General features: G+C 36.8%; 1 protein-coding gene across 17 annotated transcripts in view; it reads left to right on the top strand.

Annotated features, from left to right (window-relative positions):
- LOC108147427 (protein alan shepard) overlaps positions 1 to 21,607 on the top strand; it is a 127,812-nt gene that overhangs the window by 79,394 nt on the left and 26,811 nt on the right. For 14 of the 17 annotated variants that reach the window (XR_005977185.1, XM_017273897.2, XM_017273890.2 and 11 more), the window contains one exon: positions 5,306 to 5,341. The exons of the other annotated variants lie outside the window; for them this stretch is intronic. Coding sequence is in view for 13 of the 14 variants with exons in the window: in XM_017273897.2 (XP_017129386.1) it covers positions 5,306 to 5,341 (36 nt within the window). In the remaining variant the exon portion in view is untranslated. The remainder of the gene's footprint in view (positions 1 to 5,305; positions 5,342 to 21,607) is intronic. 17 annotated transcript variants of the gene reach the window in all.

The raw sequence follows: 21,607 nt of genomic DNA, 5'->3' as shown, positions 1-21,607 counted from the left end.
CAGTTAGTTTTTGGATACAAATTTTTGTTAAATAGTTGTTTTGACAGAAAGAATTATAACTCAAAGAAAATGTATTTATTTTCGAGTTACATACATTTAAAAAAATTGTTATCCCCCACAACAAGTTGCATCTAAAAACTACTCTTTTTACGGGCTTGGCACAAATCGGCAAAATTATACTTCTTATTCATGTTTCTGCGTATATAATAAAGCACTTAAAGTGCCGCGGCACGAGCATTTTTGGTTCCATAGATGACACCAAAAGTCGTTCCCCTTTCCTACAGACCTTAAATCCCAAAACCCAACTCTCATAAAGTGCGTGCACGCACCGCATAAATAACCGAAAGCAAGAGGGGAAGAGCAAAAACTTTGAGTTTTACGCATATGAGGCCAAGTTTATGACTGTGTCGTATAACTTAAACTACGCAGAATTCAATTAACTTGAAGCGCCAGCTTGGTCCTGATTGTGGTCCTGAACTTGCTGTCCTGGTCCTTGGAATTATTTTTTGCCTTGTTCCTGGACCAACTGTGTCTTGGCTGACATCTTAAGCTGCTTGTGTGTAAGTGCGTCTGGCTTAATGAGAGACGCATTTGCCTGTCAGATTCCAACTCTTCTTATTTATATATATATATATATATATATATATATTATTTTCCTTGCCGCTTCAACAAAGGAGAAGACTAGTAGCCTCGAGGACGGAAGTTTACTACACGCACACATGTTGCAGAAAGTTTTTGCCCAAGGAGCAACAAACTTCAGTGACATCCCTCGTCTGCCAGACAGCCAAAAAGTATGCAGCACGCATTTTAAACGATTTTAATTTACAGACTGCCAGCTATGTATACGAATATATGGATGTCCTGGAATCCCCGAGCTTAGCGGACGAATCCTGGTCTGGAACTCCTTGTCAGTCTTCAGTTGTCATGGCATTCTTTGGCCTCCGTTCTTTCCCCCTTTGCTCGTTTGTCGTCTGTTTTTGGGTATTTGCATTTTTTTCCGTCTACCTTATTTTTTTTGGGGAATTTCGTTTTGTGTCGTAATGCCGTGTATTTTGTTGTTGGTTTGATTGATGGCATTTGGCGCCATGCAGGGAAAATTTCTGCGTTTGTCATTTATAAATAGTAGAACAACAATGACAGCAAAAGGAATATAATAAAACATTCCGAAATAGATTCCGCGAGGGGTGAGAGATTCGTGAGTGTGCACGGCTTTATGTGACCCCCATAAACTCGAGTGATACGGAGAATTAATTGTGACTTAGTTTTTTTGTTGGATGATATTCAGAAAAGAAGAAAAAAAATATTTTCATCTTTTTGGAATTTTGTTACATTTATAAGTAGTTGGTTATTTTTTTTTTGTTTTATGTCGTATTATTTGCAATTTTAAATTCAGACTGTTTTTAATGTGTTTTTTTTATAATTAATAGTTCAAAATTCATTTATTTATTCTTGGATTTCTAAAGACTATTTTATTTTAGTAACCATAAATATATAAAGTTTATATATTACAAATTACAATACTCTAAAGATGACATATAGCCTTATCAAGTGCCTATACATATGTGTGCTGTTAAAAAACGGTCCTTCTGTAAAGCAATCACCTTAAAACAATAAATGAATTCCAATCCATAGCATACTTTCGAGCATTTCTTTTACTGCCGCATGAACAATCAATTGTATTTAGCATTGGCAATAGATCTTTTACCACCCAACTAACTTGCTCCATACCAATACACCTAAGTCCCTTACAGCTTCGAGTGCCTTCCCCTTTGGATTTTCCGCCTCTTACAGTCATTACAACACCCTCTAAGAATTGCCAACAAAGTAGCCATTTTGTATGCTCGTCCATGCCGCAATGTGTGTGCGCCACAATAATTAATTACAGCATTCTCTCGATGGCGGCGACAGTGCTGCCGCTTTGTCCTTGCCACCGCTGCTAAAATCCGCTTCTGCTACTTCCTTCCCCATCCTCTGAGCCTCCTTGATTGCTGGCCGTGTTGTTGCTGCTGCCGTAATTGTGGTATCCTTGACATTTAGGAGAACAACGCTCGGTGCAAAATGTCCGCCACGCTCCTCCGCCTTCAACCGGAAGTGAAAAATTCTTTAGCAGTTGAACCAAGCGAGTGGGCGAAGACACGGAAAGAAGATTGCTAAAATGGAAAAGAAACTACACTCAAACAAAATATTTCAAGATCTGACGTGGTAAACTTATTTTTTTCAAATGGTTACTTTTAATTTGTTTATAAATTAAGTTACCAAATAAACCGACAAGTAATTTAATACAAAACCATTGAACAAAATAATGATTTAATAAAACATTCTTAATTTTTATATATAAAAGTAAATTGTGTTAAATAGCGTTGAATTTAAAAAAATAGGAAAAACTTAATTGGAATATAATTTATTTTGCATCACATATGAAAAGTAAAATGGTTTTCAAGACTTTTTCTCGGTGTAGTAAAGGAAATAAAGTTTCACTATTAAACACCAAAAAGAAAACTTTATGGGATGCCTTTGGTGACTTGGAGATTCATTTGTTGACTGCTCTAAACCACTGGATTTTGCCCTCTCCATTTTCCTCTATTTTTCCCTAACCTTATCCCTCCACCACTCCATTGTTAGCCTCCTTTTATATCCTGTGGAACATTTCTTGTGGCTGGCAATGCGAATTTGATTTTGCTCATTTGGCCAAACTAATTCGTGCATTTGTCTCTTTTCCTTCCGCTCTTGTGTCTCTTTCTCCTTGTAGTCTGCCCGTCTCTTTCTCACTTTGTTAATGCCCTGCAGCTGTTGCTGATTGGTTTTTATTTTATTATTTGACATATGTTTTGGGAATAGTTTTTTTTTATGCCTCTGTCGTGTTGGTTAGCTAATGATAACGAGTGTTTAGGGAGTGGGATTCGGGCCGAGAGAAAAAGAGAAATTTGCCAACTTTTTCATTTGATTTGCATGTTTTTGGGAAGGAGATTGGGGTGGTGGTGAGATCTAGGGGGAGCTCTAATTAGATTAAAATGTGTGACAAATGTGCGACTCGTTTATGAGGGCAGCTGTTAGTGACTAAGCCGGCTATGATGGATGCGTTTTAAATGAAAGATAGTACAGTTTAGGGACTGAATTAGAGAACAATGCAGAGCCAGGAAAAAATCAATTGAAGTAATATAAATGTTAAAAATCATTAAAAAGGGAAATCAGAAATTGAAAAATAGGTTTTCAACTAGCTTTAAACAATTGTGTTTGATTACTATTTAGAAGCGGTTTTAATAAATTAATTTTATTACACAATTTACCTGCCAAAAAATCCGATGCAGACAGAAAAGTATATAGTTGTAATTTTATTTTAATTAAACATATTTTTTTTACACATTTTATTTGAATATATTTATCAGCAGCCATAAAACTGCCACCTCATCGATCAATTTCAAATCCATACATCTTGCAAGTCAAGATTTTTATTATTTGACCCCACAAACCCTTTCGAAAATAACCCTTTACTTTATCGCCAGTTACTCTGGGGTTCCTTAATCCATCAATCCAAAAAATGGCGTTGCACGCTTTAAAATTAAAAGCAATTCATGGTATTTCACTTTTAAAAGAATTCGAATAAAAGACAGGCACCTGTTAACCCAAAAACAGCTGCCTTTTTTTTTTTAATTTCCTAGAAAACATAAGGGAAAAAGCGAAAACTTTTACAAAATGTTAATTGCGAGGAAGCTATGACGCAAATGCCGCCCACGCAGCGAAAAAAAACACACAAAGAAAGGAACAAGGAGAAAGCAGGAGAAAGTGAAAGGGCCCGACTATGGCTAACGCCCTCTGGCGGCCAAGTGTCGAACGTTTATTAATTGACTGTCAGCTTCATATCCGTTCAAAAACAGAGAATAAAAAAAGAAAAAAAATTGATATCCCGATGACAGTTGGCATTGTCTGTGCCACTCATTTCATTGCTTAACCAAGTTCTCCGGCTTTTTCTTTTGGATTCTTTGGTGTCGCCCCCCGTAGCTCCCTCCTTTTTTCTTATAATTTTTTGTCGTACCCCAAAACCCACCTCTTTTTTCATGGTCGACTGCAGAGGCAAAGTCCTTTTCAATGACATTGTCATTGCCATCCATTCGATTTCGACTCGTTTCTCGCCCTTGTTGCTCAACAGGTTGTGTCCAGTTTCCCTACCCAACTAGACCCTCCCAAAAGACTACCCTATATATAGTATATATGTATACCACCCACTCCCAAGAGAACTTTTTGCTGCCACACAGCCACACAGCCAAACAGCCGGCTTTCAATCATGGCGGTCGGTCTCGGACACTTTTTGCCAACTTGGCTCTCAGTCAGCATCCGACATCGTTTCGAGCTGAATGTGCGTGCGCTAAAAACCAGGCAACAAAAACCATATTCACCACGCTCTGTCGCTGTGTGGGTGCGGGTGTATCTGTGTAAGGGTGCAACAGCTGTTCGGGAAATCGGGCAAATAACAAATACACTTGTCATTAGGAAGCCTGCAGAACGGAGTGTAAAGTGGAAGTTTTTCGTTTTCAGTTGACACTTGATTAAAAAAGTTGTGTTTTTCCGTCTTGTAGTGTTTTTCCCAATTTTTTTGTTTTTTAATATATATTCCGGGTAAGTTTTCCAGCAGCAGCATATGGCTTAAAAGCCACGCCTACACGTTTGATTATTATATTGTGTTTTTTTTTTTTTGTAAACTGCCAGACGGGCATTGATTCGCCGTGCCCACCCTTCCTGCATCAATATTGATTTTTGTGTGATTGTTATTTATTTTTCATTTTGCACAGACACTTCTTCGAAGGACTTTTCCTTGACTTGTCTCCTGCCCCGTTTTTTTTTTTATATTCCTTTCTTCTCCGTGTAAATCTTTGATGTAATTTAAAGCTTCTCTGGCTGCTTTCTTTCATTCATTCTTCTGCCATATGTTGGCCATATGTGAGTGGGATGTGAGAAAAGTGAGTCTGAGTCCCCGACTCGCAGGACTTGCGCCAGCTGTTTTCGCACAGGTGAAGGGTAAAAATTGTTTGCACACCCGCAGACAGGATAGATTGGGTTAAAAGAGAGAGAGAGATAGAGAGAGGGTTAAGGGGTGCAAGCCGGTCAGACTCAATTGAAAGATTGAATTGATTTATCTTGTTTGGATAATATTTATTTTCACTATGGTGATTGAAAGTGATTTATACTTATTTCATTTACATTTGCAGCAAGTGCTTGTTGGGCTTTAGAATTTTCTTGAAAGTCAAGTTGGGCTATGGTTTTTTTTTTACCAACTTAACTAATATACACATTTTTCTTCTCGTTTTAGGTAAGTTTTCTAAACCAACCTGTGGACTATTATTGGGTAAGATTTTACTAGAACTAAAGCAAATATAGAATAAAGTCTAAAGCTGGCCAATCTTTGAAGGTAAATAATATCCTTATTAAAACTATAAAATTTATTGTTGTTTTTGGGAATTAACAAGGCGAATAATAAATTTAAAAAAGAAATGGCCTTAAAATTAGAAATAATTGCTTTTAATTTAAGCGTTCCATACAAAATTTAAAGCCAATATTCCCAATGTTGAGAACATTTTTCCTAAAATCAAGGACAATTTTTTTTTTCTTAAGTAGAGAGTTGAAAAGATGATAACTATCCTTTGCAAATAAAAATTTTTAAAAAATACTTTTGATAGTATCCTTGATGCTTGGCCAGCGTTAGAATCCTTATAATATTAAATTCCCACCTCAATAAGCGTTGCTAAGGGCTATAGGATTTTTATTAACTTTCTTCTCTTTATAATATTTCTTGCCTTTTTTATACAACCCTTTACCTTTAGCAGCAAAAGTTAAAGGTCATGAAAAACTCACAAAAAATCATTAAAAATTGTACAAATAACTCAAACAAATATTATTTGCATTTCTTTTCGTTGAATCCTTCTTGCCCCGAAACATGCAAATATACGAAAAATATTTCCAATCAAGGAATGGGGACTCAGGAATGAAAGCCGCAACAAACAAAGTCCAAAATGTGGCAACAGTTGTGGCCAATACAATAACAATACAAAATTGGGCAAAAATAAGAAAATCCAGAGAAAATGCAGAGAAAATCAAGAGCTAACCCTAGTCAGCGAAAAACCAACGCCCAAGGGGAAGTTCACCCACCTCTCAGATTGCTTGTAGAAACTTTGTGTTGAAGGCAAGAAAAATCGAACAACAAAACTCAGGGAATTACTTTGAAAATAGTTTGCAAAAACAACAAAAGCAAATAATGAGCATTGGGTGATAAAACTCGATGCATGGAAATGGGGGGGAGGGGTAGCAAGTGGGCGTGGCAGATAAAAAAAGGAAATGCAAAAATGGCGAACGGCAAACTCGAGTTCGTGAATAAATCGGAGATTGAAGTGGTTAAAGTACCGATGGCTATTAAGCAGAGGAAAAAGGAAAAATCAAAGAAATAAGGGTGATCTTGAAGAAAGTTTTGAGGGGTTAAATTGGCTAAGAAAAAGGGCTGGGACAGCGACAATTTGGTGGCGTTTGCGACAGATGGAATCAAAAGGCAAAAACTGGGAAGTTTTAACCGCGAAACGGCAAGGAAAATTTATGACTGAATATCTCATCATCTTCAAAAAGAGGGGAAAATGGCAAAACTATGAACGCACCTTCGTAAAAGTTTGATCAAAACGTATCCAAAAAGATACATGACTAAGAAAATAAAATCTCCAAATTTTCAAAATTTTTACTACGCACAATTAACATAAGTTTTGCCAACAGTAAAAAATTGCCTTCACAAAGTTTTATCATGAGGCTATTTAAATTAAAAATCGAATATATGTTTTTAAACGCATACCTTTCTGTTGGATTAAAATAAATATTTATTGTCTAAATAGTTTCCAGGCCATTTCATTGCCATTGTACAATTTGCAGACCGATTAGCCGCAGGACTCAATTTGCAGCAGTGGCAAACATGAAATTAATTATCATCATAAAATTATGCACACCATTATAGACACGCCCGCCTTAAGCCACCCCACCAAAGCGCACCAGAATAGTTGAGAGAAAATAATTTGAGAAAAGTTTTTCTTGGAGTGCGTAATAAATGTTTACGCAAATTGGGCAACAGTCTGGGATGGGGTGTTCTAAGTGTGTGTTTGCGCCCCGGGAATAGTGGCTACCAAGTTAAAAAGGGGCGGGGTCGGGTTCCTGCCCCAAAGTGTGCCAACATCACTTAAGCTCCTCTTTTTTGAACAGTTAACTAGACAAAATAATAGTTGATAATAATAGTTGCAAGGAGTTTGCTAGCAGCAAAAGTGCAACAGCGGGGGATCAAGTGAGAAAAAGAGGTGCCGGTGCTTGGAAAAAGTTTTTCCGAATGCACCAGGAGAACCCTTGAAATTTCCTGGGAAAACTGCGATGAAAACACTTCAACTTCGACGGGGGGGACAAATGTGAATGGGGACTATGCGTAAAGTCATTGAAAGAAAGATAATAATTTATGTGGAAGTGGGGAAAAAGGAACAGAAAAGTTAAGAAAGCTTTCTGTAGCTATCCATTCTTCACTAATTTGGAAAACTACTCCATTCATTTACGCAATTTCTGAATTTCATACGTGTTATTTTGTGGAAGTACTTTTTTGGCTATAATATATTGGATGCCGTTTTAAAGCATGCAGTTCTTAGTTGTGCTTTTCTCAGTAACGATAAGTTAGCTTAAAATAATAAGTAAATAAATTTACATATTTTGCAACGATCCTTTAAATGGCTCAAAATCAACATTTAGTGTAAGCCATTTATAAAAACTCTTCGTATTTTAACACTCTTAATTCTTTCAACCTACTATCCCCATTTTCTAAAAATTGTTGGCATCTAAAGAACTTGTCAAACAGGAATTTTTCTTCAAAATTTTTTTCCTTCCTCTTCGCTTTCCTTTATCTTGCTTCACTTTACGGCTTCATCATTTTTTTTTAATATTTCACACGTATACCTCGTATCATCCTGCCTTGCAAAAACTATTTTTCCCTCCGCTGCTCATTAAAACGCAGCCAAACGAGAATTTTAATTTTTTTCGTTATTCTTTTTAATAGTTTTTTTTGGTAAGGACCAAAAAAAACAAGTTATAATGTTATATCTATTTTAATTGCAAAATGCTCCCCAAACTTCACAGTAATGGAGTCTTTCCACCACGATCCTTCGGAGTTGGCTTGGGTCTTGTGGAATGGTGTGTCTGTTTCGACTCCTTGCCATAATTAAACTGCCATTTGGCACGTACGCGAACTTAATGATATTTACAGCAAAAACCCTGGAACACAAGTTACAGGCAAAATGACACAAAAAAAAATGTACTGGGAGCCAGGAGCATGGACATGGCAAAAAAGCTGCTGACACGTCGCGAAGTCCTGTCCCTTCAGTCTGTCACTCCTGAAGTCCTGTGCAACTCCTCCTCCTTCTGGACTACATGTCCTTTTACCGCCCAATTTGGGTGTTCGTTCTCGTTCTTTTTTTGACATTAGCTTTGTTGGCAAAACATATTTTTGTGTACACATTATTTGGGCGTATAGGTTTGGGGAATGCATTTTTAAGCTGAAAACTATTATACTTTTAAAGAAAAATTAAGTCTCATTACGTTTTAAAAAATTGAATACTTTTTTTTTAAATTGCGAATATAAAGTTTATTTGATATTCTAAACCAGATCGAGAACATAAAGTTCATATATCAATATTACAGTTATGACAGTTATGTTTAAATTTACAAACCTGGTAAAGGGTATTTAAAAAAAATTGAAAAGACTCGAGGGTGTGGTACAATTTCCGCAACATCTACGAAAGGTGCAGTCGGAAGACGTGTTTTTTTTTATTATTTGAATTCTTAAAACATTCTTTATTTTCTATCCATATTACTCCTCGAAAGTTTGCATGCTTTGTTAGTCCCCACCAATTTTATTAAGTTTGAGTTTTTCTAAGAATAGAATTTGCCTAGTCTGTGGCGCTTCCTCTTATTTCCGCTGCAGCTTGTTCTTCTTTAGCTTCTAGTTTTTTCTTTTCCTTCCTGGTATGAAAACCTAACGGGAAAATTAAGAAATTCCTGAAGGATAATTGCTTGGCATACGTGCTGGAATGCGCGCTCTTCTTCCATCTCACTCTTTCCTCACAGCCTTCAAAGCTGCCATATACCGCTCCTTATTTTTTTCTACACTTTTACTTATTCCTTTTTTGGAGCCCTTTTCTTCTTTTACTTTTTAATTCGTCGCAAATATTTTTGCACATAATATTCAAGTTGCGTGCTTTGGATAAACTTTGTTGACCCCTTTTGTTCTTATTCTGTTTTTTATTTAACTACTTCTTACTCATTCTTACTCATACTTTGCCACAGTACTCTGGTACATTTTTTAAACTATTTTTTTTTAACTCTTTAACTTTAAGTTCAAGTTGAAGTTTCGTAAGTTCTTCAAGTTGTGCGCCAGGTGTAAAAACAGCCTAAAGGTAGAGAAGAGAATTTGGGGACAAGAAGGGCAGAGCCAAGGAAGTTTAGATCCTGCTTGGTTGCGTTTTCACTCACATACAAAAACAACAGCGCATGTGAGGCAACCCCAGACAGGGTTGCCAACTTTTTCGGTGGTTCCACCCATATAAACTGTTGGTTTCAGGGGGGTACAGAAGAAGAATTCTAAAGGGGAATGGCGAAAAGGCAGAACCGTAAAAGAGCTTACTGCGGTTTGCTCTCTCAACTGAACACGATTTTTGAATTAATGCATAAAATGCAAGTTCTTCCTGGACTGCTTCCCTTCATTTTCAACCATTTCTTCCGCTCTGTTCTTCTTCATGCCCGCAGGACCTCCGTTTTTGTTGTGCTTGTAACATTTGCAGTGTTTCAGGCCAAATTGAAGTTTAATGTCTAGAATTTTATTGTTTTCATTTTTTGGTTAGCGCGGTAAGTGGTTGAGGATGTATACAAAAGCTGTTTTTTTCACAAAAGCTGAATGCGGAAAAGTTCCCTTCATTAATATTAATAACTTCCCTTAATTTAAGGATTCCATTCATTATTAGAGCAAAATTTCAAAAAATTTACAAACAAACAGAATCACCTTTGGCAAATAACTATCCCCATTGAACTAATGCAATTTCTTTCCTAGCCTTTTCTTTTTCTTTTTTTTACAGTCCCATATCAATTTTGATCAACTTCAATTGCAATTTCAACGCACTCAGTCTTTCCACCGACGACAGCTTTCATTTGTGTGTGAAAATTTTCATATTTCTCAAGACGTGGTGCCTGCTGTTGATGTCCTCTAACCCGCTCCAACCCCTCAGAATTTCTGCCATATTTCTCATTCCACTTCAATTATCATTATAGTTCACAATCAGCTGCCAAACGCGTTTATACTTGAGCCCCGCCCACTCCTCACCGCCCTCAATCATGCGTCTCGTTTTCAATTTTCTCAATTCCCCAATCGATGGCAGCTTTTCACTCTTCGCAGCTCGGGAAATTCAAAACAAGCTGAACGCAGATGGAAAATAGTCGAGGAAAACTCAAGAAACGTGAAATGAAGACATATTCAATTATGCCAGTTCCGGGAGCCAAGGGGGAAAAGCTGGGAAAACAAGGGGCAGTGGGTGGCCGGGCTTTCGGGTGCTGGGAGAATTGGCAGCGGAGCATAGAGCGCACTTCATCAAACGAAGTGTCAACAAAGTTAAACGAGAAACTGCAGCGACAACAGCAGCAAGAATGGTAATACCCATGGCACACGCAATCCTTCCCGGAATTCCTCCCCCTGCTCTTCAAAATCATCGGCCGCCTGCTCCGGGTGTGCAACAAAACATAATTCCCAAACAAATATGAATGTCAAACGTGACTGAAATGCAAACGAAAAAGAAACAGAGTATAATCCCAAAAAGGTGCAAATAAGAGAGAACTTTGAATTTTGCCAGGAAAATTGAAGACACCATGCTCTGTAAAACTGAGTTCAAACAAACATTTTATTCTCATTTTTTCCAAAATATATATTCAAAAATTAATATACGATGAGTAGCAAATTCAAAACATTAACATATTGATAATCAGTTTATTGAGATAATCCAAAATATTTCGTATTGTTTACAACATTTTTTTTACTCTGGTCATATTAAAAAGAAATCATTATAGTCTAATAAAAAAATATTGAATATTAATATTGAAAAATGAAAACAGTGTCCGGATTCATAATCGCGGCTAAACTTTTTTTTGAGAAGTTTATTGCTTTGAAATTTATAATAAAGTTTACAAAAGATATTTATATTTTCTAACCTTTAACATATTTTAACTAAAAAACATTTCTTTAGGTAAGTATTTAAAATATTGGAGAATTGTGAGTAATGGAATGAAATTTTCAATACAATTTGAAAGTCTTCACAAACCATTGTAACTTTACTTCTGGAGTTTTGTTTCCACTTTTGAGTCCCTGAATTGCATGCAACGGTGCGGTTTTTTTTCTCTGAGGAGTGGTAAACGGATGGGCACTTCCAAACACCTCTAGTTCCCACCTTTCGCATTCATCTATTGTCGCAGTGATTTCATTTATGCAACCGCACAGAATTTCGGACTGAAGGCTCTGCTCTTGCCACCGCTGTGTTGCATTTTTCAAGGGGTCTCCTCGACACGTTGACCGTAAAAGTTTGCGAGCTGTTGGGATTCATTAATATTCCATGACTTTTGCGTGGGATTCGTTTATTTTGCTGTTCTCTTGTTTGGCCTTCTTCTTTTCCTAGGCTTTGACTTAGCTTTTGGGTTTTCTGTTTTGTTTTTTTTTTTTTTGGCATCTTGTGTGCGCCATGAATTGTTAATATTTATGTGTGACACTATCAATCATCAATCTCTGTCTATGAGTTTGTGGCCTGCTGCTGCCAGCCACAGCCTATCCATCAATATTTGCATTTCTATCTGTGGACTGGAGAAGCTCATCGAATTTTACACGTTTTTTGCTCTTTTTTGCTTCCAAATTGGAGCAAGTTGTTCTCGCCACTTCGAAATGCTTTTGTTTGTGGCTTTTGTTTTGAGATTTTGCGGGCAGAGGGTTTGTGGGGGATTTTGTTATTTTTTTTGACAAATTGTTGTATTTCAGCAAGGAGCGGGAGGGTTATAAATGAAACAAACAGCAAATCTTGAGAGATGCCAATTATGTCGGAGCAAAGTCAAAAAAATTGTTATCAATAGATGGATGGATTGGAAGTGATAGCATTGTATGGGAAGATATTGAAGAGGAATAGATATTCAAGTGAGAAAATTGGATAAACAAGCTGAAATAAATTGCTTTCACTCCGAAGAAATAGGTAAAAAAAATTCCTTATTCCTAAACACGATTTAATATTTTGTGTAGGCTCAATAATTGTAACAACTATTCTATCGTGATTGTATTTAACGCACACCTACACCCTTGTGATATATAATTATTTAGTTTAAAATTGTATATATTTTTTTAGCCTTATAGGCTAAATAATAAATATTTTTACAAGTCAATATTTTCTGAAGTTAAAGCTAAAGCTTGTTTTTAATGAAACACTCACGTTCTTATTGAATTATTTGCAATATTTGGAAAACTTTTATGTTTACTTATGATGCAATTAAACTAAAGGTTACAATGAAATCGCACGAGATTGTATCAATAATTTGATGCTTAAAAGGGGTTTGGTCTGTAAAAAATAAAACAGACTAAAAGTTCGATACGATTTAAAAAAAAAAACTTGACCAAAACTTGTCACTTAGTGCTGTTTTGATTTAGGTGTGTTCAAAAGATTTAAAAACTCTTGGGATTTCAGTGATGATATTGTCAAAGGACCTTTAAAATTATCCCAATTCATATCACTCATCGGCTTACCGTTTACTTATCTTTCTCTTTCTCTCTTTTTTGCAGGTAAGTTTCAAAAGAATTTTTATGAGGTAAACAATGAAACAAAAAAAAAAAGAAGCTAAGAAAGAGGTAAGTTGGGGGTTGAAGAACCCCGTCGGGGATAGGCCTTCGCCACTTGTTCCCTTTTGTCCTGCTGCAATTTGCCGTTTAATTATTCAACGAGGATTTGTATCCTTTAACTATAGTGGGTACTCCTACTCTTTCGCTCCCTCTTTTGCGAAGCCAAAAGTTAAAGTCCCGTCCCCGAAAAAAAGGAGCGGTAGGGGGTTAGACAAAGCTCAAATCACTTTGTTTGCCCTGCACTTAGGCCACGCTGCCACACGGCTATAATCGGCTCAAAGTTAACTAACACACAAAAAAAAAATAGAAAACGAGAAGAGGAAAATGCTTCCGCCCGCTGTTTCCCATCCACTTGTCGCACATTTTAATTGGCAATTTGGTGGAGGCTGTCAGCAGGAGATGAAGGGGCTGCCGGGATCAGTGGAACGACGCCGAGAAGGAGCAAGAGCAGCAGTAGCAGCAGTAGCAGCAGCAGCAGCTCCTGTGTAACACAATAAGCCGCGACATGTCCCAGAACCTCCTTCCACGACATGTGAGCATAAACAAACAGTTTACGCCTCACCACCCACCAGTTTTCCACCCAGAACCTCTCGACACTCCCAACCCCTCCTCGCATGCTGGTAAAGCGAAAATTGACACTTTTAACAAGTCGAAGGAAAAAAATGTCGCCTGTCGAGAGTTTAACCCGAAAAAGGCAGCAAAAAATTGGCAAGGAAAAGAGGAGGAAAGCTCGAAAAATGGCAGGACGAGAAATTCGCGGGCTTAAAACCCACCCGGCCAGCAAGATGAAAGCCAAGTGACAGCGGGGAAGCTGGAGAAAAGCAGAGGAAACTGGGCGGAAGGCGGCTGATACTGTGTGATTCGTTAAGTGGCATTCCCGTTAGTCAAAAGGCCAAAGCCCCTGCTATAAAGCCCCAAAAAACCCCCTTTTCCCTCATGGACGTGGCCAATTTACGCGTTGATAAACTTTTTTGTTCCTTGTCGACGGCATTGTTACTCTGAGGCTTGTTTAGAAATTAGAAAAGTTGGCACAACAGGCGGTACAACGAATAACGTCAATAATTTTAAAAGACAATCCCACACACACAAGCACGCCCACTCAGCTTAAAATTCCTTGTTTCATTGGCATTTCCATTTAAAAGGTTTGACTTGTAGCTTTGAAATGGGACGATTTTTATTTGTGGAAAGAGGTATTCTGTTCTAAAAATAAGTGTACAAATAGTCAGCTTTATAAGCTTTTGAGCTCGATGATGAAGGTTTGAAATCAGACTGTATTGTTACTTAAGTTTTTGTTGGCCTTATTAAACGTATCGCCTAAAATAAAAAAAAAAAAAAAAAAAGAATTTAAAATTAAATTCAAATTTTTGATGAGGGTGCTAAATAAAAAACTTCTCCCAGACATTGTCTCAGCTTTTAATTTTTTTAATTGTAGTGAAATTTAAGCTGAGCAAAATGTTTTTTTTTGTAAAACGACCTGCGCAAAGTGGTTAGTGGAAATGTGTGGGAGAGGCCCACAAGGAAAAGCATTAGCGAAGTCACATAGGTGGGTAATACATATCCAGATGGGGTGGTGTCGCATCTATGGCGAACTGTGGCTCATGTAGGGGGTGTCCAGTAGCGGGTCTTTCGGCCACCCACCGGATGTTCATAAATCACTTTTTCCCGTTGCCGCTGCTGCTGCTGCTTCTGTTGCGCTTTTAATGTTTGCTCTGTGATCAAATTCAGATTTGCTGTCAACCGAAACTGGGCTCCATAAGAGCACTCCTCCATCGCGCTTTATACCACACACCGCTTCATGTTACACACACTGGCACACCCTATATCGATGACCTTACACACAGGAAAAATCCTAGCACTATCAGTCGTAATTGTGGTTAAAATATTTTATTCTAATGAATTTGCTGTTTTGCATTTTGACCTGATAATAAATTCTCAAAGTTTACATTAATAAAAATATCAATTTTTACCAGACTACTGTTTTAACTCTTGAACTAAAACATTCTTTCTTCTCATTTTTTAATTGTAATCAATATCAGTTGTAAAATGATTTCTATATTCTTGATGCTTTACATTTTCTTAGATTATAAATAAATATTGTAGGATAAAGTATTCTTTACATTCAAAACATTGTTATTTGGATATACCAGACAGAGTTCTTACGAATATCAATTTTTTTCTCTCTACTGGAAAGTCTCATATGAAAAGTGGGTGTATATATTGAGTATATCGGTTTACATTGAATTACGCTTGACTGATGACACTGCCGTTTCGGATTCTTCCTGGCCTCTCTTTTCCTCCTTCAAAGTCCTTGTGTCCAGTGAAAGTCATGTAACGATTGTCCCCACCCATTTATTCCACTTCCCACTTGCTCTGGGGCACACTTAATGTTCATTAAATTTATGAAAATTTCAGCAATGATTTATGATCCTTCTGGGGCTGGCCCATCCACCTTCCCTCACTCTCTTTCTCTCCCTTTCTGTCTGGCGGAGAATCGTTTTAATGAGCTTTGAAGTCAATGTGAGCTCAATTTAATGGATTTTCTAGGAATTTCTTCCATTTCTTTTGGGTGTCATTTGGGTAGATAAAAGCTTTTCTTGATTGAATTAGTTAAATCGGATTTTAATATCATGTGTGGATTTAAAATCATTTAAAATCATTTAAAATTAGTGTTGAAATTGATTGTGAAGATTCTTAATAGGGTTTTTTGTTAATTTTAAAAAATTTCCGGCTTAAAGTTCAAAATAAAAAAGTCTAGAGTCAGAGTTTTAGAAAAAGAACATCTTAATATTTAGGATAATATAATATAAAGATTTACTTTATGTTAATAATAAAACTGTTTTGGGGATTTTTCCAGACATCTCATACAAAACTGGACCCAAGCAGCATAGCTGCCATTTATCTTACATTATGCGATACTCCATTTGGGTCCATCTGCAGTAAGTTACCCATTCTCCGAAAGATAACTCCCTTAACGGTGGGCTGAGCACGCACCAAATTAACCTGAACATTGAATGCTCTCGTTGGAGCACCCATCCCAACCATTAAGATATCAATTTTATGCATGCCCACAGTTCCAGGCTCGGACAAATCCTCGACTCAGTTGCCCAATTTTGCTCATACATAGAAATTATATATTACCGATTACATACAATTTATGGATGGGGTGGAATATAAGTGTGGGGTTTTTGGGGGTAACTGTCTAATTTAGTCCGAGACATGACTTCAAATGTCAACCAATTGTTGGCCCCTCACACTCCGTCCACCAGTTAATGTCCATTATGGATGGATGTCCATTAATGTTCATGTTTTCATGGTTATGTTTGTCATTAAAATGGACAACACGCACACACAGTTACACCAACGCATATTCACGCTACAGGATATCACACACACATGCGCAGCTGTAAGAAACAATTCCCTTGTTATCGCTATCGTGTTCAATTTAGTGAAAAGTGAGGTCAAAAATTTACTTGGCTTAAATGGATTGACTTTTATTTAATTTCTTCATCACCAGGTGCCAAATCTTAATTAGAATACGAACTATCCCTAGATCTTTAAAAGTTTCAGCTATCTGTTTATCATTTTCCTTAAATTTTCATAATAAGTCCCCTGCTGGCACTGCTAAGTTAAGCTAATTTCCATCTCTATCATAACCTTGAAATTGCTTGCCAGACCAACAAGCTTTAATGCACCTTTTTCACCCCTGTATTTCTTTACAATTTTATGGGTTTTAGCCCCCTTTGAGCTGATTTTCCACCAGCAGCGGATGCACTTAATGCAATTCCTCTTATTTCTTGGCAATTCAGGAATTTTATTCACATTTTACACTTGAACATCACCAGCAGGCCTTTCCCCTTCCGACATTCTGTGGCGTAGTCCTGAAGAGATTTTAAGGGGGATTATGCCATGGAATTTGTGGAAACTCTGCTTTAAAACCAAGGAGTACGCCACTGCTCTCATTTCTGTTATATGGAATTTTCTGCTTTGCATATTTTCCCGTGAATTGCGAAGAGTTCCTACCCATTTTTTGTGCTGGAAAATTTTCGCCTAGAGTTGAGATAATGAGATTATGATGGATACATTCCCACTCGGCTCCATCCTAAGGTGGCTTAGTTCTTGTGTGAGGGGTGTATGATAACGAAAAGGGGCAGGGACTTTGAGAAAAGCCTGCTTAATGGCCAAGTATTACCGCAGGATTTCCCTGGCAAATTCAAAGTTGACAAAGTCAACGCCAAGAAAGGAACTCAAAAGGCTGAAATGTACGTTCCGCCAACCCTTTTCTATTTTATCTCATCGTCAACGCCCACAATTTTGCTCCGTAATTTCCCATTAATTGCAGTAAATCTGTTTATCCTTGATGTGCTTATCTTAAGTTCACTCTTATCGCGTATTTCCCAAAATAAACCGAACGCAAATAAAAATTCATAGTCGATAAGAAACGCCCACATTCGTTATGTTATATATTGTTCTCATAAGGCGAAAACATGTCATATTTTAATGCAAGCCTTTTTCCGTTGCCACGTTTTATTTTCAACCGATTGCCAATAAATGTGTCAAAGTAATAGAGTAAGTTAGTTATCTTTGTTATTTTCAACCATACATATTATTTTTTAAATTTTTCTTCCTAAAATCACAGTTTTGATTTTTACTTAGAAAATGTTCTATCTGCCCCACAGTAATTGTATGTGATATTAAAAGAGTGTGAGCTGATAAATATTGATTCATAAATACGAGCTTGGCCATTAATGTTAAAGCTTTTATCTTGAACTTCCACCAGCACCAGCCTACACACGGTCTCCTCCCATCCTTAATACCCATCACCGACTCCCTTTTTTCGCACATGTTTACTTATTTATTTGGATACACATTTATATTTATTTCCTGCTGCGATAATTTTTGCGCTGCTGCTGCGGCGTTGACAACAACAATTGCCAATGATTGACAGGCGACATGCAATAAAAATGTTTGCCGAATACACTTGAAGCCAAGCCTGTATTAACAGGCAAACTATTTTATCAGTTTTAATCACTGTAATGACATAAATAGTTTTTTGCTGTAGTATTATGTTTATTATCACTATTTTGTAGGTGTTTTAGAAAATAATAAAGGTGCTAGTGAACAGATTTTTTAAATATCATGCATATTTCTAAGTATGCGAAAATCATTAATTTTTTACATCTTTTTTATTTTGTTGTTATTTTAATTAAACATTTTTTTTTTTCATATGTATCATTATTTTTAACTACCGCTGTGTTAACTGTGCGCTGAGAATTCCATGTGGGGGGGGTGGTTTGGGTGGGTAAGGACTTTGTGGTTTAGTGTATAGACAGTTTTGGATGGTCAATCGGTCAGTCAGGGACAGAAATGCGGCAAATTGATGAGCAGCTAATGCTGCTGACGCCGCTGCCACTGCTTGCGTCTCTGCTGGCGTATCTGTCGACGGCCCCAGCATTTACTGGCAAGAAAATAGCGAAAGAAAATGGTGAAAGGGAGGCAACGAGAAGAGGGGCCACAAGTAGTTGGACTGATAACAAAAACGAACGTATGATGAATAAACCAGAAAGAAAGGGAGTAGAAAAGACCAAGTAATGAGGACTTAATTTTTTGACTACCTGCAGACAAATAAAAATGAATGAAATTAATTATTTTAGTCGTTTTAAATTATTTATTTCTATCAGTGTATAATTAAACAAGATGCGATAAAAGATATAAGATTATAGCAATGTAAATGGGAGTCGGAGTCAGAGATGGTAAGTGGGAGATGAGAATGTGAGTAAAAGTTGGAAAGGAAGGAAAACTAGAAACACATGAGCAACAGTCCAACTACAACGAAAACGTGGAGTCCAACTCGCATAACAGTTGAACAAACAGTAAATGCTATTAGAACAGAAGATGCTGCCTGCGTCACTAGCGAAAGAAAAAGAGATAGAGGGTGGATGTCTCTGCCGGCGTCGCTGCTATTACTGTAATCGCGACGCCGCTGATAATGTATTTAATATAAGCAATTGCGGTCAACATAATAGTTCTAACAAATAAAACTTTTTTGTTATTAAAAAATTCCTGGTAGGAAATTCTAACTTTAAAGCTTACGAAAGAAGATTAAGTGGTGTCTTTTATTTTTTTTAATAAATACATTTTAGAAAGCAATAGCGAGAAATGTTTCATCAACTATATATTTAAAACAAATGCCTTTAACATTGTAACAATTAAGTGTTTGGAATAGCTGATAATACTTTCAACTTAATCTATATCAGTTTGGAATATAAATATAAAAAGAGGCCAATAAAAATGTATATAAATAAAATTAAGGGTTGGTAACACGTTTTATTTTTGTTAACAACTACGATATTGATCCTGATAAAAAAAATTAAGAATTTATAGCTTCGGTACCGCTTCCTTCTAACTGTTACATGTTCTCTTCAAGTAATGGGTATAAAAATACCAGGTTATCAGACTTAGTTTGCGGCAATTTTTTTAGCGTTCTATTAATTTGGCCTCAGCTGTGCGCACCTATCCCATGTGTGTGTATTTTTTTTTGCCCCATTCACACCCCGCTTTTTCTTCTTCTTTAGCGTTGACGTCGACTGCGAGACGTCGACCAGCATGAAAATGCAGGAGGAAAAAGAGGAGAAGAAGGGAAGATGCCGCAAGCCGATAAAAAGGCAGGCAAAGTCGCAATTTTCCCCACAGACATGTGTGTGTGTGCGTTTTCCATATGGGCGCATTTATACGCGTTCGTTTTCAATTGAAAATTCCCCCCGGCTTTCGTCTTCTCGCTCTATAATATTGTTTCTCTCTCTGTTTCGTTTGTTTTGCTATTATCATGGTTGTTCCTTCATCTTTCCTCCCCCTTCCATCCAGCCTTTCCTCTTAACCCACATACAAGGTTTTCTTTTTTGCCAACGCATTTTGCTTTTTATCAGCTGATACTTGCCGTCTCCCTTTCTCCCCTTCCCCTCTAACGAAAATAAAATGTAAGCCATAAAATTGCAATTCTCCATTGAAATAGCTTTCTTTAATTCGTTTCTTTTGTCTCAATGGTATTTTTGCATATATTTATTCAAGCCTTTTTTCTTGATTTGATGCTTTGTTGGATTTTATGTAATTACAATATAATGGTGACTTATTAAAAAAAATAATTGGGCAATACTTAAAAGACAGAACTGGTTTTATAGAAAAACTCGTTGGTTTAATTTTATGTTATATTTTCATATAATCTAGTTGGTCATACAAACTTTTATCATAATAAATGACAAATTGGAAATATGTATATATATTTTTCTGAGAATTAGTCTATTACCTCAATGGGAATTTCTTTCCCTTGTTCTTTTCATTTCGTCAATTAGGTAATTGTCAATCTATCAGTATTCTCAAAAAGTCAAAGATTCATTCGCTGTGAGATATGTATGGGTATTTCCAGTATGAACATCTATCTTTAAACAGGTTTCTCTGAACTTCGTGAGTGAGAAAAAAACAATGTTTTATTTTTCAATATTACAAAAAGTGGGTAAGCATAATATTTCAAAACGGAAAAGGAATTTCTTCAACTCAAACACACAATCTAGCACTCTTGTTTAGCTCTTAAATAAATTGGGGGAAGTTATTCAAGGCAGACAGGTGGCCATTATAATATTTTTTAATGTTTTTCTTTTGGTGGGATGGTTACAATTTAATAGTTTCGCTTGTAATTTTTCCCCGGCTTATTATTTATTTTAACGAGTGGCAAACAAAACAAAGTCGGTCCAAAACCCGCCAAAAAAGTTGAGAAGGCGACAAAATTTGTAGAACAGCTCATCAGCTGGTGACTTTTGGGGGGTGGTGGAAAATTCGGATGCGGGCTAATAGAAGACAGTGGATATCAGACAGCCGCAACACTCAAATTTCTTTTACACGGCCAAGCCAAAAAAAAACCACTTGTTAAAAACTACTTATGTGTACAGTGGATGATTGATGAAATGAAAATGCTAAAAACTGATATTAAAAAAATAAAACAATCAATAATTGTTTTTCCAAGAATTCCGCGTAAAGTTTTTTTTTATAAAAATCTCTAAAGTTTGAAATGCAGTTGTTTCTTGAAGTAGTCAACCTCTATAAAGACTTTTTTAAACCTTAATTTTACTGATTCAAAAATTCTCTTCAAATAAAATTTTTTTTATACATGTTTTATATATACAATATTACCAATGTGTCTGTTCCTATTTTTTTTTTCAAGCTAAGTACATATACATATAAGCGAAAGGAAAATAGATATACCGAAATTGGCAAAATGAGAAAGAGAGCGAAATGATGAATGAAGTTATATTTCTGCCACACGTCTATTTTCTGCTCCACTGTGCGAATTTTTTGTGTGTTTGTTCTGCTTCTTCTCGCCTTTTTTTTGGGTGGTGGCGCTTTGCAACGTAGACAGAGGCATCGACGTCGACTGAGACAGAGGCAGCACTGACTCAGACGTTGACGTCAGTTCTTTCTCTCTCTCACTTCCCTTTTGCATTTGCACACTCTCTCTTTTGGGGAAAAATTCACCCCCGCCGCATAAGAAATTTCTTTTTCCGGTAAGTTAAGGGTGTGGGTGGGAAAGAGAATGAGGGGAGTTTCGTTTGCCGGCGCTTTTCTACAACTATTTGCCTCTGCCGCTCTCTTCGCGTTTGCTATTCTCTTCCCGCATTCCCGCCTCGTTCATTCATTCATTAGGCG

This window comes from Drosophila elegans, unplaced genomic scaffold (genome assembly GCF_018152505.1).
Source record: "Drosophila elegans isolate 14027-0461.03 unplaced genomic scaffold, ASM1815250v1 contig_208, whole genome shotgun sequence".
NCBI classification, from domain to species: domain Eukaryota; kingdom Metazoa; phylum Arthropoda; class Insecta; order Diptera; family Drosophilidae; genus Drosophila; species Drosophila elegans.
Note: the sequence above shows the minus strand (reverse complement) of the source record. Positions and strands in the feature narration are given on the sequence as shown.